At 54.1% G+C, this 26,888-nt stretch overlaps 9 protein-coding genes across 9 annotated transcripts; 3 read left to right on the forward strand and 6 right to left on the reverse strand.

Moving 5' to 3' along the window:
* Nucleotides 1-957: 957 nt before the first annotated feature.
* Nucleotides 958-2,407, reverse strand: N7459_002539 (uncharacterized protein; the record flags this gene model as incomplete). Its single annotated transcript, XM_056941724.1, has 2 exons — nucleotides 958-2,309; nucleotides 2,395-2,407. The coding sequence occupies 2 exons, from the start codon at nucleotides 2,405-2,407 to the stop codon at nucleotides 958-960; spliced, it is 1,365 nt and encodes a 454-aa protein (XP_056801607.1).
* Nucleotides 2,408-3,846: 1,439 nt separating this feature from the next.
* Nucleotides 3,847-6,046, reverse strand: N7459_002540 (patatin-like phospholipase domain-containing protein; the record flags this gene model as incomplete). The annotated part of the gene is made up of 2 exons (XM_056941725.1): nucleotides 3,847-4,554; nucleotides 4,607-6,046. The coding sequence occupies 2 exons, from the start codon at nucleotides 6,044-6,046 to the stop codon at nucleotides 3,847-3,849; spliced, it is 2,148 nt and encodes a 715-aa protein (XP_056801608.1).
* Nucleotides 6,047-10,367: 4,321 nt separating this feature from the next.
* N7459_002541 (leucine-rich repeat domain-containing protein) lies at nucleotides 10,368-12,928 on the forward strand (the record flags this gene model as incomplete). Its single annotated transcript, XM_056941726.1, has 2 exons — nucleotides 10,368-10,409; nucleotides 10,529-12,928. The coding sequence occupies 2 exons, from the start codon at nucleotides 10,368-10,370 to the stop codon at nucleotides 12,926-12,928; spliced, it is 2,442 nt and encodes an 813-aa protein (XP_056801609.1).
* Nucleotides 12,929-14,890: 1,962 nt separating this feature from the next.
* glcA (type 1 serine/threonine-protein phosphatase catalytic subunit GLC7) lies at nucleotides 14,891-16,150 on the forward strand (the record flags this gene model as incomplete). The annotated part of the gene is made up of 4 exons (XM_056941727.1): nucleotides 14,891-15,067; nucleotides 15,145-15,546; nucleotides 15,677-15,976; nucleotides 16,055-16,150. The coding sequence occupies 4 exons, from the start codon at nucleotides 14,891-14,893 to the stop codon at nucleotides 16,148-16,150; spliced, it is 975 nt and encodes a 324-aa protein (XP_056801610.1).
* Nucleotides 16,151-17,537: 1,387 nt separating this feature from the next.
* Nucleotides 17,538-18,738, reverse strand: sar1 (Arf family GTPase SAR1; the record flags this gene model as incomplete). The annotated part of the gene is made up of 5 exons (XM_056941728.1): nucleotides 17,538-17,578; nucleotides 17,683-17,982; nucleotides 18,067-18,172; nucleotides 18,383-18,486; nucleotides 18,720-18,738. The coding sequence occupies 5 exons, from the start codon at nucleotides 18,736-18,738 to the stop codon at nucleotides 17,538-17,540; spliced, it is 570 nt and encodes a 189-aa protein (XP_056801611.1).
* A 707-nt stretch (nucleotides 18,739-19,445) lies between these two features.
* On the reverse strand, nucleotides 19,446-21,680 carry N7459_002544 (DUF2457 domain-containing protein; the record flags this gene model as incomplete). Its single annotated transcript, XM_056941729.1, has 1 exon — nucleotides 19,446-21,680. One exon carries the CDS (start codon nucleotides 21,678-21,680, stop codon nucleotides 19,446-19,448), a length of 2,235 nt encoding a protein of 744 aa, XP_056801612.1.
* A 2,535-nt stretch (nucleotides 21,681-24,215) lies between these two features.
* N7459_002545 (uncharacterized protein) lies at nucleotides 24,216-24,506 on the reverse strand (the record flags this gene model as incomplete). Its single annotated transcript, XM_056941730.1, has 1 exon — nucleotides 24,216-24,506. One exon carries the CDS (start codon nucleotides 24,504-24,506, stop codon nucleotides 24,216-24,218), a length of 291 nt encoding a protein of 96 aa, XP_056801613.1.
* Nucleotides 24,507-24,695: 189 nt separating this feature from the next.
* Nucleotides 24,696-26,020, reverse strand: N7459_002546 (uncharacterized protein; the record flags this gene model as incomplete). Its single annotated transcript, XM_056941731.1, has 5 exons — nucleotides 24,696-24,697; nucleotides 25,114-25,346; nucleotides 25,466-25,609; nucleotides 25,659-25,723; nucleotides 25,799-26,020. Coding segments are annotated over 5 exons (666 nt in total).
* N7459_002547 (uncharacterized protein) lies at nucleotides 25,995-26,794 on the forward strand (the record flags this gene model as incomplete). Its single annotated transcript, XM_056941732.1, has 2 exons — nucleotides 25,995-26,224; nucleotides 26,266-26,794. 2 exons carry the CDS (start codon nucleotides 25,995-25,997, stop codon nucleotides 26,792-26,794), a joined length of 759 nt encoding a protein of 252 aa, XP_056801615.1.
* Nucleotides 26,795-26,888: the final 94 nt, after the last annotated feature.

Raw genomic sequence — 26,888 nt, forward strand, 5'->3', positions numbered from 1 at the left:
AGATCCGACCAGGTCGACAGAGCAGACCGGACAAGCTGAGCATGATAACTTCCTTCGGACTCGCAGTCTGTCGTATTCAGATGCCGTGACTCTGGGGACCCTACTCGAACATGCAATGGAATTGGATGCTTCGACTGCGGCCGCGGTTGTGAATGATATCAAGCAAGGCGCAGCTGTCACCAGTACCTTCACTGCTTTTAGCGATCTAAAAAGATGGGGCTGGGAGCAAGACACCAGTGATACGCCCTCGTAAGGAGATTCACTGAATGCCATATTCACCAGCCGAAAGATCAGCCTCGATGACAACAAGTATATCAAATGGACTCAAGAGGAAGATGTGGAGAACGATGATGATGAAGAGATCGATGTGAGTGACCTATACTGGATGGGAGCCCTACCTCACTAACGACCGCGGATCAAAATCAGGCAAGTTTCGGAGAATACTTCAATTCATACAATGTCCCCAGCGGCGCAATCACAGCAGATAAGAACTACGGTCCCCGTTACTACAATAGATGCGGTCCCTGGGTCGATCTCGAGCACTGGTCCGATGTGGTGTTTCTGCAGTGGCAGGAACTCTGCCAGAAGGCCGATAAAGAGGTCACTGGCCTCGAGTATGTCATCCACGCCGACGTGGCCAATTCCGATACCAAAAAAATCATCTGACAGGTGGTCGGGAAAGCAGTCTATGAGGATTGGTCACAATTAAAAGATGGGAAGCCTTTCAAGCGGGGGACGGAGCACTATCGTGCTCTCCTGGCCACTCCAAACGGTCGAGGAGCTGCGTGGATGCTGATCCAACATAAGCAGCAATTCGGGCTGCGAACCATCTCACAGATTACAATTATCTCCTTCCAGAAAGACGGAGACGCACTTGGCCATTATCCAGAAGATCGAGCCTGTCACCGGTACGTAGGGGTGATGGAGAGCAAGGAAGAGCAGTCCAATCCATTCATTTCAATCTGCCTGTCCTATACAACTGAGATACTGTTCCTCGGTCAAAATACTGGACCATCGAAACCAAAGGTCATATTCATCCTGGTGCCTATTGGAAACCATACCGCGCCTGCTACCGGGCACGACAAACCCCAGAGCGATCATCCGCTCCTCATCCCAAAACTCAAAGCCCAGTCGTTGAAAGATCGCATGATCTACATTGCGGAGGGGAGAGCGGCTACAGTCTAATTTCTTCAGCCACACTGGGCCAGGAATTCTCTGCATGTGAGGGTCCTCTGTAAGCAGCAACTGTTCCGGGGACAATGGAGTAAGCGTCGGGCAACAGTAAAGAAACTCGGGGGGGATTGTGGAGGATCCAGCAAGCTGGCGTTTCTCTATCCACGCGAGCACTGCCTGAAACTGCGTCCCTTGATGGGCTCGCAGCCTCACAATCTTTGTCGATATTGCCTCACACCAGAAAGACTGGATCTCGTTTTTTTCCAGCAGATGGAGGTCTAGATTATCTGGACTGATTGGGAGCACGTTTGTCATCACGGCCTCTTTGAGCTCCCAGAAGAGATAATATCGTAGGAATGCTCGGATCAAGCGCTGCTCTTCTAGCCAGGAGGGTGGGCCAATGTCCACCGGAGTCAGGGGAACCCCCTGGGGTCGCGGATGATACCGCGTACGCGAGAAAGTAGCCCCCGGGTCCTTCAGTCTCTCAGGCATCAGCCTCATACAGCGAGCAATCCACTCATGAAAACAAGCATGTGCCATCTGGCGAACCCGGCTGTACAAGTCCAGAAGACGATCTAGAGCCGCCGGAGGAGTTGACCGAGGAAGCCGATTGTCACCGAAGCCGGTGGGCAAGGGGCGACCTTCTGGAGATGATTTCCCAATGAAATAGACCACGTCTTCGAATGAAGTGGGCAAGGGATTCCTTTCGTCATCCGCGGAAGCTCGCCACCAGATCAATACCAAGGTCCGAAGGTAGAATTGGACTTTTTGGTTGAGTCCTTGTTGCCCATCTGTGTGGGTAATAATCTGTTCCACGATGTCGGTATATACCCCGTTGGTGTGATGCAGAAATTTAGCCACCGCGGGAGACGCCTGGGAAAGTCGATGCAAGGTGGGAAGATCAGGGAGTCGGCAGAGGATATCTCGGAGGAGAAACCAGGGGAGAGCCCCGAAGACATCCATCATAGGAGACTTCTTATGGATGACTCCCCCGGGGAAAAATGGAGTGTTTGGACGAGGAAGATCATCGACTTTGATGGTGGCTTGAGGAGTGAAGAGGAAGAAGAGCGCTGGTTGTGGGCGAATGGCGAGTCGAAGATGCGGGCCGAGTGTCTGCCTCGGTCCTACACTTCCGCCTGTTTTAAACGCAGTTTATCAACGAAACGAAAAAGTGAGCCAGTATTGACCTCCGCGCCTGAATGCAACTTGCTCGGATAGTACTTTGTTCTGCCATTAGGAGTTCCTGTGAGAAGATGTAGGATGATCGTGTTTAGTGCACGGCGCTCTGCGTTGTGATTCAGCGGCCAGTATACTTCATTCTGCTCTTGACAGCGAGACTTATGCCAACGGCAGCGATCTCAAATGGAGTCAGGCATGAGTAAGTGGATGCACGAATATGGAGCTGAATACAATTCGACGTCTTTTCTGGATTCAGTCTTGTCCGAGCATTCTTGATGGAGCACCCTACCCAGATCTGATATTGTATGCTCGACATCAGAAGGGCTTTCGCATATGCTGTGGTAGGGATTCTACTGACTTTGCGCCAGAGCCTTTCGGCAGTCGCAGCTCTGAATAATTTATCTGATAACGATTCTGTTAAACAGATGCCCTTTTTACAGACAGTGAAGGCAACACTGCTCTTGATTTCTGGCACCCCTAGCACTGATGCAGATAGTATATATGTAGATATACATAGTTAAATAGATATCGAATATTCCACTGTTTATCATCACCTTTCGCTATCAGGACACAGTTTCGTGATCGGGAAAGGATCGAACAATATGCACACATCGCGCTAGCGCCTGCTACTCTTCCTCCCCTTCACTGCCGTACCTAGGTAGCTTCGGTCTGTTAAATCCTTCAGGTGGAAGAGCGCTATCTCAAATGAAGTTATCGCAACTGAGCTAGCTAACTAGCCTTCTCTGCAGGAACGTGATGCGTTTACCACAATTTGCGGCCTACTAAATGGCTAGTATCGATACCGTACAGACTGGAATAGATGATATGACAACACCGTGCGTCGGCATCGCGCTAAGGGGTTTGGTTTTAGCTGGTTAGTTAAATGATGGCATACCTGCCCTGATGTCATCGTGCTTTGCCCCCGCTTGTCAATGCAGCGGCGATCTCTTACGCCGAGAAGAAATATATATGATCATTATTTCACTGCGCGGGAAAAGCGAAGGAAATGTTTTACACTCATACACATGAATTTTAAAAATGTAATATTACATGACGATAAGGGTCTGCAAGTAATCGGAAAAGAAATACTCGCTGAACGCTCATCAGCAAAGTCGTAAGTGTCGTGAGAAAAAAGTCCGAAAGCGGCAGATGCAAGTCCGAGTCAAAGAGAGCCCGGTCAAACTCAAAAGGACAAAGATATGTATCTAGTAGAAAAGGATCAAAAACTCCTTGGCGTGCGAATGCAAGACTCCCCTTGTGCGGGGGTCAAAAGATAAAATCCTGATGGCGAAAAGTTGATAGCCGTCGAGCCCGAGAGTATCCGCTCCCTCAAAAAAAGACCAGCCGGAGCTGCCTGGCATATCGCACATCACATCATGAGGGTAGTTTCATGACGGAGGGCCTGGCTGCAGGCGGCCAGAAGCAGAAAGACTCGACCCGCCGTCATGGTGGGCGACATTCGGGTAAAAGAGGCGCTTGAGCCGCCCGAATCATTCAGGTGACTGTGACATCATTGTCACCGTACAAATCGGCGTCATCAAAGAAGACAGCAGACTGGCGTCGCATCTCCTCCATTACGCTGCCCCTCCGAGAGTTGGGGGTCTGTGGGCGCGAGGAGACGGTTGATTGGGACATATCATCGGAGACTTCCACGTAACGCGAGTTGGCCTTGTAGCTGGATTCGTTGCGTTCGGGGAAGCTCTCGTCCAATCGCTCAACCATTGCATCTTCCTGATCCCGATTGGGAAACCGACGAGACAGGAGTGGCGACAGAGAGCGTCCGCCTGTAACAGAGCATTGCTGGAGGCCTCTCATGATTGCGTTTTCGATGTTAAGTCGATTTCTGATGAATTGTATTTTGGGGAATGCGCATTGCTGGCCAACGTGGATCATGCGCTCGAGTCGTTCCGGTGTCGGATCAGAGAGGATATGGTAGAAGTCGGAGGGTACACTTTTCGGCCAGATCGTGACGGTGCCACTGAACTTCTGGAGCCAGATCTCACTCCAGTCTTGACCCAGTGGCCGGGGGAGAAGCTCTAGGTGCCGGAGAACGCGAAGCCATTTGTTCATATCGAGTTTGATATATTGTTCGATTGCAGTGCCGAGGAAACCGCCGCGCCAGCCTCGGCCTTTACGATGAGTGACCGGTCGCCCTACGGTTCCCCGGGAGCTAAAGAAGAACAGATTGATGTGGGGATTCACCTGGAGAGGGATGTTAACAGGGAAGTAGCAAAGGTAGAAGGAGCCGTCATACCTGGGACACAATCGTGAAATTCACATTGAAATGCAAGTTCAAGGCCTTGATGGGTATATCAGTCCGTAGACTACCATCTTTCCACTTGTGCCCGAATGAGTACGGCGCCAGAGTACCATCGCGCTTTTTGGTCATCAACACGACCGGATTCAAGATACCAGGGACGGCCGCAGAAGCTAGCACCGCACTCCAAATGACGCAATCCGGACAAGTTAGGTAGTTAGCCAAAATGGTGGGTGAGTGAGGGTCTGAGGGCACGCAGGATACATTCAGAATGCGGCCCGTTCGCTCGTAGGCTTCTCGAAACGTGGTCGAACCCCTGCAGAACCAGCTGCACTGTTTCGCCCAGTCTAGCGTATCGAACCGAGCGCCCGTTCTCCACCAACGGCGGATCCACGTTGTCAGCCCTTCATGACAAGCGCGGATCTGATGTGCGAGCGCGGGCACCAGGAGCCGCTTCAGCTCCTCGTCGGTTCTTGTTGCCACCAGGCCCGCAACCAGTGCTCCGCCTGACGTCCCCGTGATGATCTCGGGTAAGACATTATTATCCAGAAGCGCCTTAACCACCCCAAAATGATAGTATGCAAACGTCGCTCCGCCCGATAGACAAAGCGCTGTTCGTCCGAAGTTGGTGTCGAGATGTTTGAAGTGCTGGTACTTGGCCTCCCGATCGGTCTGCGTGCTGTCCAAAACCAACTGGATACACGCATGTACCTCGTCAATGTATTCCTGAACCAGATCTTTGGTACCCGAGTAGGCCTCACTATAGATCCGAGGATTCTCGACGCCAGCGAAATTGTTCTTGACACAGGCCTCCAGCAAGGTGCGAAGCTCCTCGACCGCCGGAATCTCACTGGCGCTGACTGCCCCGTGCTGTGCCTCCCACTCCGCCTCCTTCCTCACTTTCTTCAGCTGAGCGACCACCTTATTGATGGTCAGATGGTCGTAGTAAGCATACTCGTCAGCTTGCTTCCACATCTCATTTCCCAGATGCGCATCCAACGCTTGGGCCGCTTTCAGCCAGTCCGCGTAGTTGGTCTGCGCAGACAGCTCTCGGCGGAGCCGCTCTCTCTTGCCGCGCCAGGTGACCCACTGCTCGTACAGGAAGATATACACGCGGACCAAGACGTAGCCACAGCCCAGCATGGTAATCCACGCGAACACGGTGAACAAAAACGGCCATTTCAGGACGGCATAGAGCACGCCTTCTCTCGTTTCATCCTTGCTTCGCTTGGATGCCTTGCGACGGCCCCGTGTCTTGCGCACTCGCTGGTTGATTGGGCGCCAGTCGTTGATGGCGACCAAGGGAGATGCCTCGGGAGCGTTGAGTGCCTTCTCGAACCGGTGTAGGTCGTCAGGGTCGATGAAGTCTTGGTCGTAGTCCGGCAGACCGACCGGATCGTATCGGTCGTGCAGTGGTGCCTTCTCATCCGAGGGCATGTTCAATGCATGGCGGTAGAGACATCGACTGGGAAGGTCCAGCTCTGTCGAATCCGGGTTGGGGCAGCTCTCGAGGAGACGTCAGATCACGTGTACTCCACTATGCACGAGCCACGCCGGTTGTGGGGTCTGTGGCTGGTGAAGTGGGAAGTGTGGCTGGCGCAGCTGCCCCGCTCGCGATAAGAAAAAAGGCAGGCGCGATCCACGGTTGCGCGTGGAGCATATCTTCTTATCATTGAATATTTTTCCAAGTCAATCATGGCTTTGATTTCCATGATCTTCCGAAAACGCTATTGAATCCAATTGTGAGGATCGACAGAGTCAGAGTCCGCACAGTGTGGGGCCTCATGGTTCCTCAATCTTCTCGCACTGGCCGAGGCATCTATCAATTGTCCATCCCACCTTGCCACTCTGTGGGTTTGCCTACATGATAGCTACTGACATACATCTACATCCTGCCAGTCCACCTTGTGCAACACCATGATTTGGGCTCCGATTCTCCCGATCTCCCCATGGCAAAAGTGGGATATCGCAATGGATCCCTGACGTACCCAATCAGCCCATCCGCCGTAATGTGTTCCTCCCCGAAGAGAGCATGTCGTACCATCATCCACCCGCTCCGGAGGGGTCATCGCCGGCGCGTCCAGGAAGTGACCTCTGGGTGAGAGAAGCCAAAAACAGAAAATCGAAAAACTCTCCGGCGAAGCACGGCATAGCTTCACCGCTAGATGCCACGCCGTTCAGATCTGAAGGTAAAACTCGGTTCAGCGCACTGATTGGCGGGCCGGTAGAATTTTGTTATTAGCGTCGGCGCCGACATGGAGGGCGAGGAGAGCACCCTATGGGCTGCCACAGGGCAAATCGCAGCTCAGCCGCATGAACGCGGGTCGACGGGCGATATCGGCCAGGGCAGTTCCTCGAAGAGGCAGCATCACCCTTCAAATATCATCGCGTAGAAGATAGAGTGGAGATGGGCAAATAGCCCGTCATCATTTTATCACCTGATTGCGCGGACCACGATGATGTGCAGTGCTAATATCGATATCGAGGGGCCATTGGCTACTAATTATACCACATGGGCCTACATATGTACATACTGTAGGGATTTGCTGGAGGCTAATTAGTCTTGGTTCCCAGTCATCTGCGCCCCTTGATGCACATAATGCCGATCGGCCTTGAAATCCTTGGAAGCCTCGAACAAGAAGGAGAGGGCGAAGGGGCAAAAAGCAAACATCTGCATTGCCTTGCACCGCTGGTTTATTCCCGAGATGCAAATGCCACACTCGGCACGATCGACCAGCAGCGATAGATCACGCTGCGGTTTGATGTCGGCGCGCGATGCAATGATTTGTCGGCTGCGCGATAGCCGCCTGGTACATGACGGAGTCACCTTCCAGTTGCCTTGAGTTGCCTTGAGTTTGGATGATATGAGGAAAGGGGAACAGGGGGTTGAGCGTCACCCTCACCATCCTAAACTCCGAGGAGTCCCAAGGAGTCCATTCGTGCGGTAGCGCACCAGACAGCCCCGCTTCGCGAAATCCAAAATCTAAGCATGTACAGACTAGGTCAGAGTGGCCAGCGACAAAGGGAAATAGTGTGATGTCTAGGGAGCTTGGCATCGAATCGCAGGACGAAGGCCGCATTGGGTGGTTTGCAGATCGCAGCGCCTCTCACGAAGGACTCCCCGCTCGCAACGTGAGTGTTGCGAAAGAAAAAGCAATGCAGGTTCAGCGAGCCACATCGCGGCCTTGGCGCGGGTGCTGCTAATGACCGGGCTGCACCCAATCACCGCGGCGCCCACGAAATCTTCGTATCCTCGTGCTGGAGGGATCGGCCAGGGTGGGGATGCCGACGCCCGGAGGCGCCTAGCACTTGCGTCCTCTCTGGGTAAGAAATAGCTGGGTGTATACACGCTACTACCAGAGTCACACCAAGGGAGAAAGTAGGGGGCGGGGCGATAGGGTGATGCCATATCAGATACTCTCCACCAGCATTCCTCAGCTCGTGGCGAAGCTGGTGTGGTTTTGAGGGGATGGTAGCGGCGTCCCCAGAAAACGCTCTTTGTGCCGTGTTGTATATACATCTCGATGCAAGGATAAAACTTTTTCAGACTACTGCATGCAAACTCCTTGCAACTGCAGAGGGGCTTGCAGCGCGCGTAGGATCCCATGTTGACCCGAGCTCTGGGGGCCGCAGGAGTGAGAAATTTTTTTATACACCACCACTTAGTCATTTGTATCCCGGAATGCTTCAAGGCCGTCCATGCTCTTCCTTCAATAGCCCGTGGGATCGACTCCAGGGATGCTATTAGATACACACACCAGCGCGCAATCTCATGTGTGTATACGCCGCCTCCGGGAAGGAAGGGGAGTATCAGGAGTATCACTTCTGAAACGAGTCGCAACGCCCTCTGTATCCATGGATGGACCGTCCGCGGGTGATCTGTCACCCCGCCGACCCCGTCCCATGAATCAAATGAGATGAAGGGATGAAGCCGAACCATGGCTCACCACCCCCGACTGTGCTCAACTTCCCAGGAATGTGGGAAGCGGTGTGGCTGATAGCGGGGGAGGGGAATCATCGAGGGGGGATATAGAGTTGGAGGGGGGCGGAATGCGATGAAAAACAGAGAGTCGTGGAAACGGGATCCTTTGATGTCATCCTGGAGGAGCGGTTTGTTGATGATAATGATAACGCGATAGTAGAGAGCCATGGCCCCAAAAATCAACGGGGCTCCACCGGCGCAAGAGTGGGCACCCTCGAAGTGGAATGTCAGATGTCAGTGCGAGCCACTGTGAGCTGACTCGGATCATCCCAGATAGCGTAATGCGCCTGCCCGTTCGAGTCGCTGATTCGCTCGTCGATGCGGTTCGTCGAGTCTCCGAGCGCCAAACGGCCCGCGCTCTTTCGCTCAAGAATCATACATAATTCCCATTCTCGGGTGCAAGTGACCAGTCACTGGCATCCGCCGTTGTCATTGTCCTCTCTCAGGAATTCCTGCGACGCAGATGGGAGTGGCTCGGCCAATACCCGGCGTCGAATCGGTGGCACGCCCAAGCCGTGTGTACACTGCAGATGACCGGTAAAAGGACGCTTGATTCGGGAAGACGGGCTGCCACTATACAGTAGTAGGAGTTAGCGCGAGAAGAGAAGGGAAAAGCGGGCCTCAGGAGCACGGGGCAAGTTGACCACTCGGCATGCCCACCCGGGCTGCGTCTGCTGCATCGAACCCGAGCGACCGAACGTGAAAGACGAAAGGCGGGATTCACGTCGCAGGGTAATGCTTCAAGGTGGTGTGGGCTCCCAACGTGCATGAGCAAGAGTGAATCGGTGGGTGGTTTGGCTTGTCGATTGGGAGCAGCGCAACTCTGCCCCACTGCGCCGGGCGAGTGAGAGGCGGATGATAGACCTCGAGGGGATCGAGGGGATCGAAAGAGGATCGACTCAAAATGCTGATACCATCCACGGTTGATGATGGGGCGAATGGGCATGCGCAACGGCGACGCTATGGTCATTCGGTCCATCCAACCGAGAAGAGAAGGGGTCTGAATATAGACGCGGCCGAAGCTCGACGAGCGCCCCTCCATCACGCTCGCCATTGCCACCCGCTTTATCGTCTTTGCAGGAATTAGCACTGGAATGGCTCGTTCCATCGCAATTCCAATTTCCCTCCTTCGAGGAGTCATGGAACCAGTGGATGCAAAACTCTATGCCCACATGAGACAGCAGTCAGATGCTGTGAGGAGCATCGCAGCAAAGCGATCAGACAATTAGATTTTTAATTAACCCGAATCATCATGGAGCGTGGTATGAGTGATTATGCCGTCAAATATGCCACAATTGGCCCAAATAGGATCTCGGGTGAAAGTTTAGTATCGACGAATACTAGTCGCTCGTAGTCGCCGTATTTAATAGTGTTATCTTTGCGCGATCAGCCATTCTTATTGAGCGGTTACCCCGTGCACCAAAGATTCTCTGCTTCTCTTACCCTCACGCTTTTCTCTCTCCTCCCATCCACCTCCCCCCTCCTCCCCCTTAGATCGTCGTGGCTTCACCTCGATTCTTGGGATCTCTTGTTCTCTTCCATCTGTCACCTCGCCTCCTTTCAACACGAGGTAAGCTGGGCCTTCTCCCCCCATCCCTTCACCCGTCGCACCCGGGCTAACCTCCTCGCATCGCCTAGGCGACACACTCCTTCAATCCCTTCCTGCCAGGTCGCACCAGCACAATGTCGGCCGTCTTTGGTACTACCCTCTGAGTGTCCCATCTTCAGAGTTCTCCGGACCGAGGAATTCCTGTCCTGGCTGGATTCTTTTCCACGATGGAAAAGCTAAACACTGAAGATGGACAACTCTTCATCAAGGTAAGCAACTTTATCTTTTCTTTTTTTTGTCACAGTGATCTCGTTTCATCCCTTTCCCACGCTTCACGTGGCTCTTCGTGTGGTGGTTGCTAATCTCAGATCTTGTCTCACTTGCCCAGAATCTCGCCAGTTTCGTCCGAACACACGAGAAAGCGCTCGCCAACGCTCTCCAGCTGCGGCGCCAGTCCAAGAATGTCGGCCCTCCACAGTCCCCCACCAGCTCGCCGTCGGGCTCTGGGGGCTCCTTCTCTTCCACATCCTTGACTCTGGCTGCGGCCTTATCCTTCGGGGCCTTGAAGTTCACCTCGCAGAACATCAAGCCCGCCAAACTCACCCTCACGCCGCATCACCTCTTTTACCTCCTTTCCCGCTTCGAGGATTTGTCCATTGCAGTCGGCCCGATGAACGTCCGACTCGAGAATATCCAGACCGAGGTATCGCAGTCCTATGTTTCCTTTCTGAACAAGCCCCAGCGCTCCAAAGGCGGTGACCGGGACTCGATCCACTCCGTATCCAGCGTTCGTAGTGTCATGTCTGGCATGAGCGGCCTCTGGTCCTCCTTTGGCTTGGGATCCAAGGAGTCTGTTTCCAAATCGGAAAAAGCCAAGGTCGCCCTGGAAGCCGATCTGAAGTATCTCTACTCTGCCTTCACCAAGATCCCTTGCCTCCGACTAGCCCCGGACCACCGTGCCCGTCTGATCCGCGGATATGAAGAATTTCCTTTCGATACGGCTGTGCCCTTACATTCCTTCAAAAATTTGAGCGCGTTAGAGATCATCGACATAGACTACCGTTCTTTCTACGGCTGGGACCGTTTGTCCGAGCAATTGCGCACCCTCTCCATCAAGCGCGCCCATCTGGATGACCCGGCTGATCTGTTGACGCGAATCGTCCTGGACGACATTGACAGGCGACGGCGACGTTCCGTCAAATCCCAGCAGTCTCCGCCGCTGGGGTGGAGCAACACCTCTGGTACCCAGCCTGTCCGTGCCACAGACCATGCCTCCATCTCCGCCCCCGGATCGCCGACTGCCGATACGGCTCTTGGTAGCAGCACCAGCCCAAAATCTATTCCCATGATGCGGGCTGGCTCGGAAGGCGGGAAGCTTCGTGCGCGCGCTGAGAGCATCTCGCCGACGCGGCCGACTACCAAACACAGTCATCGTCACAGTCGCGGCCACTCCCAGCGGATTCGACGAACCGGTTCGGGCAGTTCCAATTCAAGTGATACATCTGCCGGCCATCGGAATGGAAGCTCGTCAAATCTGCTTGCGGGCGTGCTCCCACCCTCCAAATGGCGATTTTTGCGACACCTGGGTCTTCCTGAGAACTCGTTGACGTCTGTCTCTGCAGCCAGTCTTGCTCCCGTAGCCAGCACTTTAAACTCGCTGGATTTGTCGTCGAACCTTTTGACTGAAGTCCCTGACAGCTTGTCGACTTTGATGGCCCTTCGCGCGCTGAACCTATCTCACTGCATGATCGAGTCCCTGCACTCTCTCTCGCGCAACCCTCTTCCGGCCATCACTGCTCTCAACCTTCGCGGCAACCGACTTCGATCCCTGGCAGGTATCGAGCGACTACTTTCTCTGGAGAGACTAGACCTACGAGACAACAATCTGATGGATCCGACGGAAATGGCACGGCTGACAAGTCTCCCTGAGATACGGGAAATCTGGGTGTCTGGAAACCCGTTCGTGAAAACGCATTCCGGCTACCGTGTCGTTATCATGAACCTATTCCGTCGGACGCCTGGCTACGCGGAGGACATCATCATTGATGGTCGCGGCCCGGGCTACACCGAGAGAAAGCAACTTGTCGACCGGGTCGCCGAGCCTGAAGGGGCCCCCGTGGTGCGCTCGAGTGCAGCTGATCAATCTGCTCTGGTGCTCAAACCCACTGGTCCCGGTCTCGTTCAGGATCGTCCACTTCCCAAGCTGCCCGACGAGGCAAGCGAGTCTCTTGCGAAGGCTGTCTCGCGGAGTGAGGGTGAAGGGGGGTCTAACCGTCTGAAAAAGATTCAGCGGCGTCGAATCGTTGATTTGTCAACGGACAACCCCTTCACCACGGACGGGCTAGGAAACCCGGTGCCAACGGCACCTCCCGTTCCACCTACTCAGCAATTTCACGCTCCGACTCAGTCTACCATGGTGCTTGCCTGTGACCATCAATGGAGGCTGGATAGCGGAGCCCAGTCAGGATCCTCGAGCATCTTGAGCCCAAGCAAGCAGCCTCAGTCCTCGAGTCCACCTCCCCTGCAGGCCGCCTTGGTGCAACCTGTTACGGGAAAAGACTGGTCCCTAGATGAGGAGCTTTGCCGCCAGCAGCTGGACGCTCTTCGTCAGAAAGTTGGACACAACTGGATTTCGGTCCTGGGAGACCACCCGTGGGATGCTTCCCAGAATGGGCTGGCAGCGCACTTGGCTGGATCGGGTCTAGACCACGTAGCATTACCAGCTGCATCTCTGACTCGGGCTAACAGCCATGCAATCCTAAGCGGTGGTCATACGTTGGGTGGTTAGACTGCTCGACCTACACCTATCCACCCGGTCTTTGGATATTTTGATATATTGAACGACCCGGCGATCTCTCCCTGCCATTTCGACTTGATGTTGATTGGCCACCACACATAATTTCGGATTCTCTGCTCTTTCGAGTACGCCTTCTGAGCTGCTCCTCACTCGCATTGTTTACGGCGTTGGATGACTTACGAGATATGGCGGGTTGGATGTATGAACATTTACGGCCGTTTTGCTTTTCCCCGTTGCTGTGTTTATTTCGCCCTAATTTGCGCCTATTTCCCCGCATCAAAACGCATCTTTCCTGCGGCTCTTTGCCATCAAATCTTGTTTTTTTGGGAGGGTGCATTGTGAAAGACTAACTCCCTAGAGCGTGTGTATTATTTCAGGTTTTTTCTTTGGGCTCGTTGGCGTCTGCAGCTTGATTCCTCTTTATTCCCCTCTCGTTTCATGTTTTGTGTTTCTTGTTCTCTGTTTATGTTTCTCTCTTCTCTTTCTCTTTCTGGCGGGCTTTTTTTTTTTTTTTTTTTCTGCAGTTTCTCCTTCGTTCTCGAGCCATGAGGCTGGATGTCTGATACGACGCTATGAGCTAGTTCGGAAAATTAAGATCAGTTTCGCACAGATGCGGACCAGACTGGAGCAGATCGCACGTAGAGCATCTATTAAAAGATTCTTCACCCCGTCAACTAGAGCAGCCCGGGGTTCAGTGATCCAGATGCTGGGTATCCAATGGGAGACGCGGGTCTGGTCGGCATGATGAGGCCGGGGTGGTGGATGGTGGAGATGGGATCACGATATTCTGGACGAATTCATGCACGATGCGTACTGCCTGATTACTCTTGCGGCCCGATCGTACTTAATGGCGCTGGGAGCCTTTTGGGCAGGCCTCTCTCGCCATTCTCTCGCTTGCAACGCAGTGGTCACTGAGCAAGGTCTCGACCGGCGGCTACTAGTGCAAGCCCCTCCACGGCGACGCCCGGTGGTAAGCTGAAAGAACCAACCACGAAATGAAGAAGGCATGGAGAGGAAAAAGGAGCAGAAGAACACAGGACCACTGAATTCTCGTCCGCTCGAGCATAAGATCGGAATCAATCCAGATATAGTGCCACCCCGGCCCAAAATAGCCAGGCCGATCTATAACGGGGAAGCCAAACAGGCGCTGCAAACAAAACTCTGGAACTTCCCGCTTCGCTCCCTGTGCAAGATTCTCCTCTCTCCATCCGTCGAGGCTCCCACGCTCCCATCGCGCCCGCTGTTGTTTTGGATCTTCTCTCGGACATATATCGATCGCCCGTTGAAAATTCTTTTTCTCCCTTGATTGACTCCCTTTCCCACCTTCTTTCTCAACCCCCCCGGAAAACTTCGATCGCCTGCCATCCCGGCTTCCCCCCTCCTCCCTTCCATCCGGCTCTCACTCTCCACACGCGATTCGATTTCCTCCAGCCTCAATCTGACCGAGGCGCTTAGGAGCCGATTTCATTTCTCTTGTGTTCAGTTACGGTTCAACCAACTGTCGGAGAGGCTCCCACGTCCGCCGTCGCCTGGCACCCCTGCCAGCTCCTCCCCCCAACACTTCGTGGCCGCAAGGCCTTCCTTCTTGAGTCTTTGGTCTCATTGAAATATCTCCTAGGTACGTCTTCTCCTCGCGCCAGTCTGCTGGTCCACTCTTTCCATCCAAGGGGACGCGACCATAGAAGAACCCCGACCCGAGAGTAGAAAAAAAAATACTCGTTATCGGGAACGCGCCTACCTTCTCTACTGCTAATTCGGGGTTTGAAAACCGGACTGGTGCCCCTGTCAATTTTGATGGCATCGCTAACATGTATGGCTGTTGCAGAATATAGCCGCCGCGTCATCAATACTTCACTCGCACCGAAAGCCATCCCTTCCTCCCCTCGCGCGTGCTTTCTTTTCCCGTTTTCCCTTCGTGTCTTTCTTTCAGTGTCTCGTTAGAGGTCGCCCGACATGGCCGACCAGGAAGTGGACTTGGACTCCATCATTGACCGGCTGCTAGAGGTGAGGGGTAGCCGGCCTGGTAAGCAGGTGCAGCTGCTGGAATCGGAGATTCGCTATCTCTGCACCAAGGCTCGTGAGATCTTCATCTCGCAGCCCATTTTGTTGGAGCTGGAGGCTCCCATCAAGGTCTGTTGTCTTTGCATCATGCGTTGACATTCTCAACCAGCAGGTCGCATGCTGACTCGATTATTTTCCCCTTTCAGATCTGCGGCGATATCCACGGTCAATACTACGACCTTCTGCGTCTGTTTGAATACGGTGGTTTCCCCCCGGAGGCCAACTACCTCTTCCTCGGTGACTACGTCGACCGCGGAAAGCAGTCGCTCGAGACCATCTGCCTGCTCCTTGCATACAAGATCAAGTACCCCGAGAACTTCTTCATCTTGCGTGGTAACCACGAGTGCGCTTCAATCAACCGTATCTACGGTTTCTACGATGAGTGCAAGCGACGATACAACATCAAGCTATGGAAGACATTCACCGATTGCTTCAACTGCCTGCCTATTGCCGCCATCATTGACGAGAAGATTTTCACCATGCATGGTGGTCTGAGTCCCGATCTGAACTCGATGGAGCAGATCCGTCGGGTCATGCGTCCCACTGATGTAAGTCTCCTTCCCTGAGGGCTTTTGCAATTGTACTCCAGTGGCATGTGTGGCTGTGTTGGACTCGAGAAATGGCAACACCGGTGCCAGACCTTTCCCGGCTGAAGGCCAAATTCGCTGACTGGAACAGATTCCCGACTGTGGTCTTCTTTGCGATCTCCTATGGTCTGACCCCGACAAGGATATCACTGGCTGGAGTGAAAACGACCGCGGTGTCTCATTCACATTCGGTCCCGATGTGGTGTCACGCTTCTTGCAAAAACACGACATGGATTTGATCTGTCGAGCGCATCAGGTCGTGGAAGACGGATACGAGTTCTTCTCGAAGCGCCAGCTGGTCACGTTATTCAGTGCGCCGAACTATTGCGGTGAATTCGACAACGCAGGTGCAATGATGAGCGTTGACGAGAGTCTGCTCTGCTCCTTCCAGGTGAGTGGATCTTTTCCCCCACTGATGGCCCTGGTCTTTTTTCGTTTTCCCATCCTAACTGGTGATTTCTCTCCACAGATTCTCAAACCAGCCGAAAAGAAACAAAAGTACGTTTACGGGAGCATGAACTCTGGCGGACCCGTCACTCCTCCGCGCAAGCAAAAGAAGAAATAAAGGAATCAATACGAGCTTCCCCATGTGCAGCAGGTTCGGGCGGAGATAAGCCATTTTACAATCCGTCATCGTCAACAATCCCTTTTCCGCCATGACATCCAACAAATCCCGCCCCCCTTCTTCCTACAACCTCCGCCGCGAGTTCCACCCCCACAGACCCACGAAGCGATGAACGACCCGAGGATCCCTCATCACCACCGGGGCAGCCTATATCCGACAACCCTTCCACACCTCTACCCTCTACATCCGCGGCCAATCCCTTGATCGCAAAGGGACTTGCTCACCTTGCTCCATCTCCTGGGCTCCCCGTGCGACATGCGAAACCCGTCTCCATCCTTTCCTGGCCGACCCGCGCGACCTCTTGTACTTCCGGAGCGGACTCTCCATCTTCATTTCTCTTTTCCCGTTCTTCTTTTCTGCTCCTTTCATGTTTCCTTACCATTTTCCCTTTCTTCCCTTAGTCGTTCCCCTGTTTTTGTTTCTCACCATCTGGACGGAATGTTTACCTACGGCATCCTGGAAAGGGGGGCGGAAACTGGTTTATCTTATCTTTATCTTGTCTCTGTCTTATCGGTATCGTGTGTCTTGAATTCCATTGAAACGCATCTCTTGTGTCTGCTTCTCATGCCTACGCCCAAGACTAGCTAGCCTCTCGTGCTTGGTCGCGTGAATCTTCCCGTGATATCTCGAGAGTATCCGAAGCTCGGTAGGATTGTAGTCGGTGCTGTAAGCACTCTCTGAGCGGAGGGTTTGTGCGATGTATACGTACTGACATAAGTATCCAATGCCACGATATCAATACGAATCAGGCTGGAAGTGCAAACTGCCCACCTTGTCCCTCTCCTGGCAGTGGTCGCTAGGATCTATGAAAATCCGGCAAAGCCTAGGCCTAATACATCATCCTACACCAAATACTCAACCCGGATTGTGAAGTGTTCTTTTTTGGTAAAACGAATCGTCGAATATGATACGAAGCGAAAAGCCACAAACAAGTCACCGGCTAACTAACAGACTAGGCTGCAGGATCGAAAGACCCAAAGACTCCCAGGTAGGAGAGAGAGGGACGTCAAAAGCGAAAACATGGATATGGAATTGAGTACAAAGCTTTGTAGATAAGAGCGGCACATCACAGCGAGACGTCGTGCGTGTTGAATTGTGGAGGGGGAGGGGAGGGGAAGGCGAGGTTTTCAGGGTTGGGTGGTTGCTAGGTGTGTAGCGTCCTAATGTCGGTGTAGTGGGGTGGGGATTATAGCGATGCCAATCCGTCCCATCCAGAACGGGATGGGAGCAACTGATATCAGTTCGAGGGCTGGTATCAAGATGCAAGGACGGCTAGCGAGGGGGATGGGAGTTGGGGTTATCATGAGGCGGCGTCTAAGCTTAGAGCTTAGACGTACTGGGAGAGCCATCTGATGCCCTCGCCGTAACCTGGTTGATAATGTGGTCAGCCATTCGATGAAGCAGACAGGATACAAGAGGGAGAGGGTCGCGCGTCTGAAGACGATAGTAAATGAGGTACGGAACAAACTCACCCTGTCTCATGACAACACTGCACATGAACAGCTCGATGGGACGGATGCCCTCAAGAGGAACCTTGCCCTTGCCAGTAGTCTGGTACAGACCGAGCTGGTGGCGGAGCTCATCCTCGCTGACGGCGTCGGGGTGATCGATCTTGTTTCCGAGGACGAGGAAGGGGACCTTGGCGAGATCCTCCATGGCGAGGAGGGCGTCGAGCTCAGCCTTGGACTCGGGGAAGCGCTCATAGTCCTTGGCATCGACCAGGAAAACAATGCCGCTAACTTCGGGGAAGTAGTCCTTCCAGAGACGGCGAGCTATGGAGACAGATCGAGATTAGTGGATGTCGCTTGTTGGGATGGGCCCGCGTGGAGCCGCAAGATTCACAGGGTCCAACTCACCCTGCTGGTGACCACCCAGGTCGAAGGTGGTGAATCGGTTGTTGCCGATAGCCAGCTCTTCGGAGGTTGGGTGCGCAGTGGGCGAGAGGACAGCCACACGGTCGTTCTGGTCAGAATACCCGAGTCAGCCATCACATCACCTAGGTATCATGCCATATGCCATCCATCCATCCATCCATCCATCCACCATTCCGCGCCAAAAGAAATTTCCCTTCGAGACTTCTCTGCCACCATCTGATTCATACAGAACATCTCACATCCGATCCCGATCTCGAAGCGTAGAGTATCAACCTTCTTCCGGCGCACCGCAACTCACCTTCAACATATGAAGCAGGGTCGTCTTGCCAGCATTATCCAGACCGAGGAAGAGGAGCTTGGCGTGCTTGTTCAGAAGGCCAAGCGAGGCCAGAATATCGTAGACTATAGTAGGAGGGAGAGAATATCAGCACGATGGATTTTCCAGAGCGGAATCACAAGCCGCAAGAACTGCAGCATTAGCACCGGAGCACTAGAATGCCTTCCGCATGCTACAGACTGCCGTTATTAAGTTGGAGACAGAAGGAGCAGCTGGCCGGAAGAGCTGATTCTCTCTGTGCAGCTTGTGATGCGGGCGAATGGGGATGGCCTGGCTAGGAACGGAACGGGGCACTTACACCAGTTGATGATCCACATGGCGGAGCAGAGGAGCGAGGAGGAGCGGATAACGAGTCCAAGTAAAGGATCGCAAATGCGGAAGATCGCAGACGAGAGAAGGCGCCGAGGGGGATGGAGGGGGAAGAGGCAAGAAGCCAGGTTGATGTTGTTTTCGGGATTGGGGACGTCGTGGGTGCCTAAGGCAGCAGTGGATCGGCGGTGGCGGAATTAACAAAGTCCTCGATAGAAGAGATAACACTCGAGAGCACCGAGCTAATGACGAGCCTCTCACGCGGCATATCAGTGGCCCCGTCACAGCTCGACCGAGGCAGCCCCCTAGGGTGAAATTTACAAGATCAGGCATCAAGTATTGGTATATGCTAATATTCGATTCGTAGCCACTCGCACCGACTCGATCCGCCCGCTTTATCCACAATACAGCAAATTCAGATAAGGGGTATATGCACCGCAACTATGCAACTCAAAATGAAAGTGGCCTCCTCAAAGGAAAAATGCAAGGATTGATCCCCCCCCCCCCCCCGATGATTAGAAATGGATGACAGAGAGGAAGAGAAAGAGCAAAGGAAGCTCATCAAGTGGATGACACGAAGTTGGTTTAAGTATGTAATAGCGAAAGGCACTCGGATCACAGACCGAGCGGTCGAAGAGGAGGTAAAAAAAGGGTAAGTTATGTACACGAAATAATGGGGAAGAACATTCAAGTCCTTGATTAGAGGCGGGTAGACCTAAACAGATAGGACGAGCTGGGCGTCTTGTCCGACGCCGTAAGCTCTGCACCTCTCAGCAACTTCGAGGCCAAGCTCCTTCATCCGTTCGGCTCCCTTGCCGGGAATCGGCCGCCGCACCATCTGCTCTTTGGCAGCTTTACGGCAATGTTGGCGCCAGAACTTCTCTTTTCGTTTCTGACGCTTCTTTTCAAGGCCCTCGACGATGTCGATGGGTCCACGCGTGTGCAGCTCACGGGTGCGCGAGTGCTCACGTTCAGGTGATTCGGTCAGTGGCGGAATGCCATGCCACCGGTGCGACTTCTCCAGGCTGGTGAAGAAGGGGTTGGGCGTCCGAGGAAGGGACCTGGTGCGCACCAACGGTTGACGTTGAACCAGGTGGCTGATGTTTACACCACGAGGCCGCTCGATGACAGGAATGTTATCTGAAACAGTCCATTTCTCCGGCGAAGGCGATTTAGCCCTGACGTGAGGAGGTGGGGACTTGGCTCTAACGCGAGGAGGCGGTGACTTGAGACGCTTGGGCGAACTGCGACCAGCCCGACGAGGAGGTGGAGACATCATGCGCTTGGGCGAGGGTCGGGGGGATGCCTTGCGAGCCGCTCCTTCGGCTCGACCACGAGTGGGCTCGAGGGCAAAGTCCTCCAAGTCTTCCTGTGAGACATCCTCCAGGTCTTCGTTGTCCTCGGGGTCGCTGGTTGGGAAGCTAGGATCAATGTCTTGCGGGATGGGGATATGTTTCGACAGGCGCCGCTGTTCCATACAGGACTTGTAGGCAGCCTCCAGAGGTCGATCTTCGTCCAAGGTTCCACAGACAAAATCCGTGCTATCAGGCAGATTCGGGGTGCCCGGGCGCATCTTGATCGGCTTGGAGCGACGGATATTCATCCTTTGAACGGGGGCGGGCAACCACTTCGGGTGTTCATCCGTCATCGAGTCGAAGGACGTGTTTGAAGTCCGACGCTCCAAAGTCGGAGGCGGCACATCGACGGACTGAACGCTGGCCTCCGATACGACCGCCGACGGGGCCCAAAACTCGTAATCTGAGCCTTCGTCGTCGCTTTCGTCCGATTCTGCAAAGCCAGCCTCGTTGTCTGACTCATTTCCATCATCTGACGAGAAGTCGTGGACAGTTGAGTCATCGTCGGCAATGTCATCTGCGTCCTCTTCGTCCTCGTCTTCCTCTTCTTCGGCTTCCTCCTCGACTTCCTCAGCCAGTCGACGAATAGCGTTCTCTTTCTTCATGCAGTCGTTGAGCGTAATTTTCTGGGAGTAGTCGGTATCCTTGGTCACCCATTCGTCGTCCTCATCCATAGAGCTGGCAAACTCGTGAAACCTCGTAGCCTCGGATTCCTCGAATTTCCCCAAGCCGCTAGTAGGAACTCCCTTCGTCTTTGGCAGGGTGATGGCAGTAGTCTTCACTTCCTTCGAGCCGTCGGCGGTCGCTGGGGTTGTCTTGCGAGATACAGGGGCGGGAGAGCCGCGGCATCGGGATCGAAAGATGCCCCTGCGAGCCGGAGAGCGATCTCTTTGGATGGTGGGCTGACGTCCAGGGCAGACAAAGGTGAGGGTCGATTTGCGTTTGGGTGGTTCCAGGGTGTCTTTTGCGGGAGAGGGCGTAGTCTGAGTAGGTTGGGGCGCAACGGGCGATTTCTCTTGTTTCGGCGCGGAAGTCTGTCGGTTGCAGGCGAAGCTGATGCATCGCTTCCGGCCTAGGTTGGCCTCGACATGCGTCTCACTGGTGTCGAGCACCTTCACCTTGGGCGTGACATCTTGCTTGCTCGACATGGAGGCCGGGTTGGCCATCATCTGCGGGGGCAGAGGAGGGCTCGGGGTATTGGAGAGAGAGGGACTGGTGAGACCACCGTCGCTGGTCAATTCGGCAGTCGAAATGCCACTGATGTTGCTGTGCGGGTATGAGCGGTAGGAGTAGGTAGAGTCGTGGAGAGACGGATGAGGGTCCGTCGGAGACAGTTCCGGGCTACTCTTGAGGGCGCGGGTGAGCAGTGACTCCTTTCGGTCAATCATCGGAGGGGGAGCAAAGACGATGTGGTGGTGGTGGTGGTGGTCATCGGGGTGAATCGAGGAGTGCAAGAAATGTTGATCGGGGGGTTCGTCCAGGTCCTCCGGCAGGTCGGCCTCGTCGTGAGCCGGCCGGGAGGACGAGTTGGGCGAGAGAAGCATCTTGAAGAGATTGTGAAATGAGAAGGGTCGATCACCACGGGTTTGAGCCATGTTGACGACCGGTTCGCGCAGAAGTCAATGTGGCGAGGTTCACGAAACAGACAAAAGAGACGTCTCGATGCTCTCTTGTATCGATCACGAATGCAGCATTCGATCGACCCGGAGGACAGAACCACGAAGTCCCGCGAAGGACGCTTGTCATGATATAAAACACATGCTTCGAGGGGCGGAGCAGGCAGTTTCTGAATGACGATGAGCAGGCCAGAGGGAGATTGCTTTTCTTTTCAAGACTGGCCACTCAGTGAGCAGTGAGCGCCGGGTGGCACGAATACCTCTTGGCGGCGAGCCAAGAGTTCCGTGCTTGAAGATACGATCGAAGAATAGGGGGATGACGAGAGAAGGATGCGAAAGGGAGGAGGGGGGAGTGGAGAGAAAAATAAAGTGGAAGATCGCTGTAGTTGTCGCAGTTGCGGGTGTAGTAAGTAGTAAGTATAGTTAGAGGGGGGGGGGGAGGAGTGACGATGCGACAGCGCGGGAGGGCGGCACAGTGAAATGGCTGCGTTAGGTTTAGCGTGGGAACAATTCTTTTTTTTTTTTTTCTTTTCTTTTTCATCGCCACAGATTTTTTTTTCCACGCTGTTTCCCTTTTCGCGTTTCCCTTTTTCCACTTTCCATTTCCCACTTTCCACGCCCCACCGGGATGCAGCTTACAGTACGGGGATGATGGTTCCTGCGCCTACGGTCTTGTTTTTCTTATGGATTACAGGGTTTTTCTTCTCTTTTTTTTTGTGTTTTCTAACTCTCTATGAAGAATTCTTCTATTTTATTCGTAGCGATTGCGCAAAGAAAAGCATCAAGTAGTTCTGGTTGCTGCGCTAACTATGGCACAAAGGGTTTCATCGTTGGGTGGAGCGCAATGACCATTGTCGAGGAGCTCGTTTCTATGAGGCATTTTGTGCCGGCTAAACCTGATCAGGGTGCCCTACCCCCCCCAACTTCGCTCACCACCAACCGACCATGGAATCGCCCTGCAGATGCAATACACCTCCTGTGGAATACTAATAATCATATTCAATCATAATACTTCCAGCGAGTCGGCCAACACTCGTGCCGATGCCAACATGCCACGGGCGGTGCTCTGCGGCTTTGCATCGACTTCTAAGTATAGCGGTACTGCCCGTATTCAATTACTCTGAAACCGGCCGAGATCGGCACCTTTAATACCGTACCTGTATGGTCATTGTGCCTCCCCGCACCCACCCTCAGCAGCCGAACCACAGTATTCGCCCCGTACGGGCCTCATGACTGTGCCTGAACCCTTGTGAGCCCTAGTGGTGAAGTTGGTACTGGACCGAGCACGGATTACTGCTATACTTCCTAGGGCTAGCGAGTGAGTCTTACCGGGGGTTATTATTTCACGATTCAATAATGAATAATCAATAATCATCGGTATAGATACCTTACTTCGATAACCCCGGGCAATAACATGCACGGCCCGCCCGAAAACGTTAAACGCGCTCTGCGCGCTTCCTAGGTCTCTCGTACTTGGCTCGTCGAGCACGGGTGGTGGCCGCGAGTCTCGGGATGGTGGTTGGAGCAAGTAGTCAAACTAGTAACGATAGTTATACTGTCTTTACAGGCGCCGGGTGCGTTCTCTTAGGAAGCCCTCTGACGTAAGTTACATGAGTCTTCGGAAAGCCGAACACGGGATGCTCCTGTCGCAGTACATGTACATACGTACATATGTGAAGGTGTACATACACGTCTTCGAGACACTCCTCGTCTGGCATCCTCGACAGAACAAGGGGTCCTCCTTGGCCCATCAGGCGTGGTAGACACATTGTGCCTGGGTACATAGACTTTCCAGCTCGCCCCCGATGATCCCCCGTGCAGCTCAGTTGCAGGCCAAGCCCAGAGGCAGCACCGGCGCCAAGCACACCATTGCAGACGACGGTTGGGTATCCAGAGACAGTTCTATTCATAACTACGGAGGATGCACTGGATCTGTAGTCGTGTGCATACTCTAGTCCGTACACCTAACTGATATGCACATGCGCTCCCGATCCTGGTCGAGTCCCAAATGTCGCGTGGACGAGCAAAGTCCTCGTACGAGAGACGGCCTCGGGGGTACATGTACCTAACCTATCCATGGATATTTCACGCCGTGTTTCGATCTGCGGTGAAACGTGTTATCCTCGATCCCTCGACTCCACCGCAATTCAACCCTAGGAACTTCATCTTTAGGGTACAACGCAGACGTGCTCCACGATCCAGCAAGAAAAGCCGCACCGGAGGCCGCTGATGACAATGCCATCATGGGGCACTCATTGCTCGCGCTATCACTGGCTGACGAGGAACCCACGTTGGAACAATGGAGGAGCGGTCAGTCGCGATGAGAATCCGGGTCCATTAGTCACAAGTGGCAGCACCTCAAGGTAGACACCGGGTATACGTGGGCAGAGATTGCGACGGTTGAGGTACACGGAAGATACTTCGATCCATCTTCCACGGCGGGAAGACAGCAAGACCATCCCGACGGCAAAGTATATCCCCTCGCAGAACGATGATCACGTCTCCGATCTCCAATCATCCAGTCACATCCATACGGTAGGGACTACAGAAACTACGAGCCGACTCGAGCAGTGTTGAGATCACGACAAGCTTCGCAAAGCCTCGGATCGCACCCCACCCCGGATCTGTATGCGCAGACAGGGCCCCCGGTCGCATTGCAGCGCGCTCGTTGGCCGCGTACATCGACGACCCGGTCAGCGCGTTGGGGAAGATGCAGTTGGGTTGGAAATCGTGGATGAAGCTTGTTGCCGACAGAACGGGCACGCGGGGTTTGGTTTCTTCAGCATCGCAGTGTGATTCTTCCATAGGCCGTTTCTCTCCGCGGCCGAAAGTTTGGCGTGGAGACAAGAAGCGACAAACTCTGAAGGCGATGGGAGATTGCGAGGCGTGCAGCGTGGCACGAGGCGCTGTTGATCGGCTTTCAGTCCGGTGGTTGGGATTCTCGGAGATTTGGAGGGCGTAAGGGGAACCCACGACGGTAGTACCACGAAATTTCTCTATTACTATGTTACTATTGCTATACAGCTCCTACAGGACTCAACTCGGGACGGAGTATTCTGCCTGTTTCACATCGTCAGGTCACGGACTGGTGCAGCAGGATCTCGGCGAAGTGTCCTGCAAACAATCCGCAGGGACGATCGATGGAACGAGGAAGAAACCAAATCGCGAGACTTTCCCACCAATAGTCGTCAACCGGGATCGGATCTCACCGCACAGTCCATCCGAGTTGGGATGATAGAATGATGGTGGAAGGGGCCAAGTGCCCCGTTCGCAATTCCTCATCCCCCAATCCCTCATCCCTCCGAGGACTCCTGGCACGCCGAGCCGCCGGTGGTGATAGCAGGATATACACCCCGAGTGGTGTTGCCTTCGTGGCACCAAACATGATCCCGCTGGATGAGACTAAACATACACGCGCCCCGTTGGATCGCAACCAACAAGAACCGTAATAAGCTGTGAACTGTGCAGGCGGACACCACTAGCGCCCACCAGATTAGGCCCTCCTGTAGGTCACAGTTCGGCGACAGATCGGGGATATCAATCCTCACGTCGATAGGTTGCGAGTCTGCTAGCACGACGCAGAAGGCTGACCGGCAACACAACCGGGGGAAGTGGAGTCGAGGAATCGAGCTCACATTGCAGCGCCTTAGTCCGGACAGCGTTAGTCGGCCTGGTGTGCATAGAGAACAACGGCCAGTACAGTAGCGCGCATTGGGGTCGGCTTAGTCTCGTGTCGGCCGCGGGTTTGTATGAGGCATTTTCACCGCTCTCCACCGCGCTGCGTCGAGTTGAGGCCGGCGTTCATCAGTCCTGACAGCGGCTGTCCCGCTTGGCGGTGTTGCGACGGACGGATTGTGATTTGCAGTGGTATGTTATCGCGGTGGTGTCTCGTGGGTCCAATCTTCAGCCTGCGCTCGGCGTATACTGTGACTGCACCAGATGCCTCACGGTGCGTACCGGAGGATGAAGATGCCCATACTCATCCTTCGATGATCCAGTTCCTTAAGATTGAGTGACATGGCCTATGCAGCCTAGTCGTGCCCACTCTGACTGGTGGTGGTGATCTTGCTTCACTCTTGCTTGGTGGTCCAAAATACTTTGGGAGGCAACTCGTGGCCCTCCCTCACCACCTCCAATAAGCCCGCAGCGTTCTTGCCACCACCACCATCATCCAGCCCGGGTTCATGAGGACTGCGAGCCGAGATTGCAGCGTTGGCTGTGAAACAAATCACCAATTTCCTCATCTCGGCATCGTTCTGCCGGGCGTTCGCTGACTGCCAGGCCGGCCCAACTATGTATGTACACATGTACAGGTACATCCTGCGATACGGCCAAGGCTACAATAATGACCATAATGACTTCCAGGCTCAGTACACATTCGTGAAACCTCTTACACAGCCCAAGCCGCAGGACCAATCTGTTGCAGACAAGACTCGGCGATCGGACCGACCAGATACCAAAACTGACAAACTCAATGGAATCCTCTGCCTCGTCCCGTCGCGCCAAGACATATCTGGGCAACAGTATCCTTCATCACACCCCGATCTGAGTCGTGACGCACTAGCCAGATCGTCCGGACTGGACAGCGAGACAGTCCATTCCGCAGCAGCGCTTGGCGGCTACACACTGAGATGCCAGCCCGTCAGAGCCAAGGCTCGTACCAGAAAACACTTCAGAATGTGTCCGGTGCAACTGGGGATCCGAATAGGGCCGAGCCATGGCCCGAGCTGTCATCGCCCACGACCCTCAGCATCCGAGGAATCATCAAGGGGGTGGATCTCCACTCCACTCCGGGGGAAGTGGATCGACATCGACAGACGAACACCAGTTCCCCCTTTTCTCTCTGTGAGGCTTGGCTTGGCTTGGCTGGTTCTGCACAGGATGATGGATTATTCAACCCAGGAACACCTGGAGAAGGAGGTAATGCCGCTGGGCGCCAAGAGGCTGCGTCAGTCTCAAAAGCAAGACCTGACTCTGTCGGGCACGGGTTGGCAGTGCAATTGCAAATGCATTGCGCCAAGGGCGATCACGGCGATCAGGACTGCACAGACCGGTGCATCAAGGAGGGCTTGGCGAGTCGCGTCGACTATTGACAGCTATTGATTTGGCGCCAAGCCGTCGCACCGAGTGGCCCTGCAACGCCCAAGGGGAGAAAGGGGGAGGCCTTGCAGTGGCAGTGTGAGCGAG

The sequence above is a fragment of the Penicillium hispanicum genome, assembly GCF_028827665.1.
Source record: "Penicillium hispanicum strain IBT 35686 chromosome Unknown utg000003l_segment0_segment0, whole genome shotgun sequence".
NCBI classification, from domain to species: domain Eukaryota; kingdom Fungi; phylum Ascomycota; class Eurotiomycetes; order Eurotiales; family Aspergillaceae; genus Penicillium; species Penicillium hispanicum.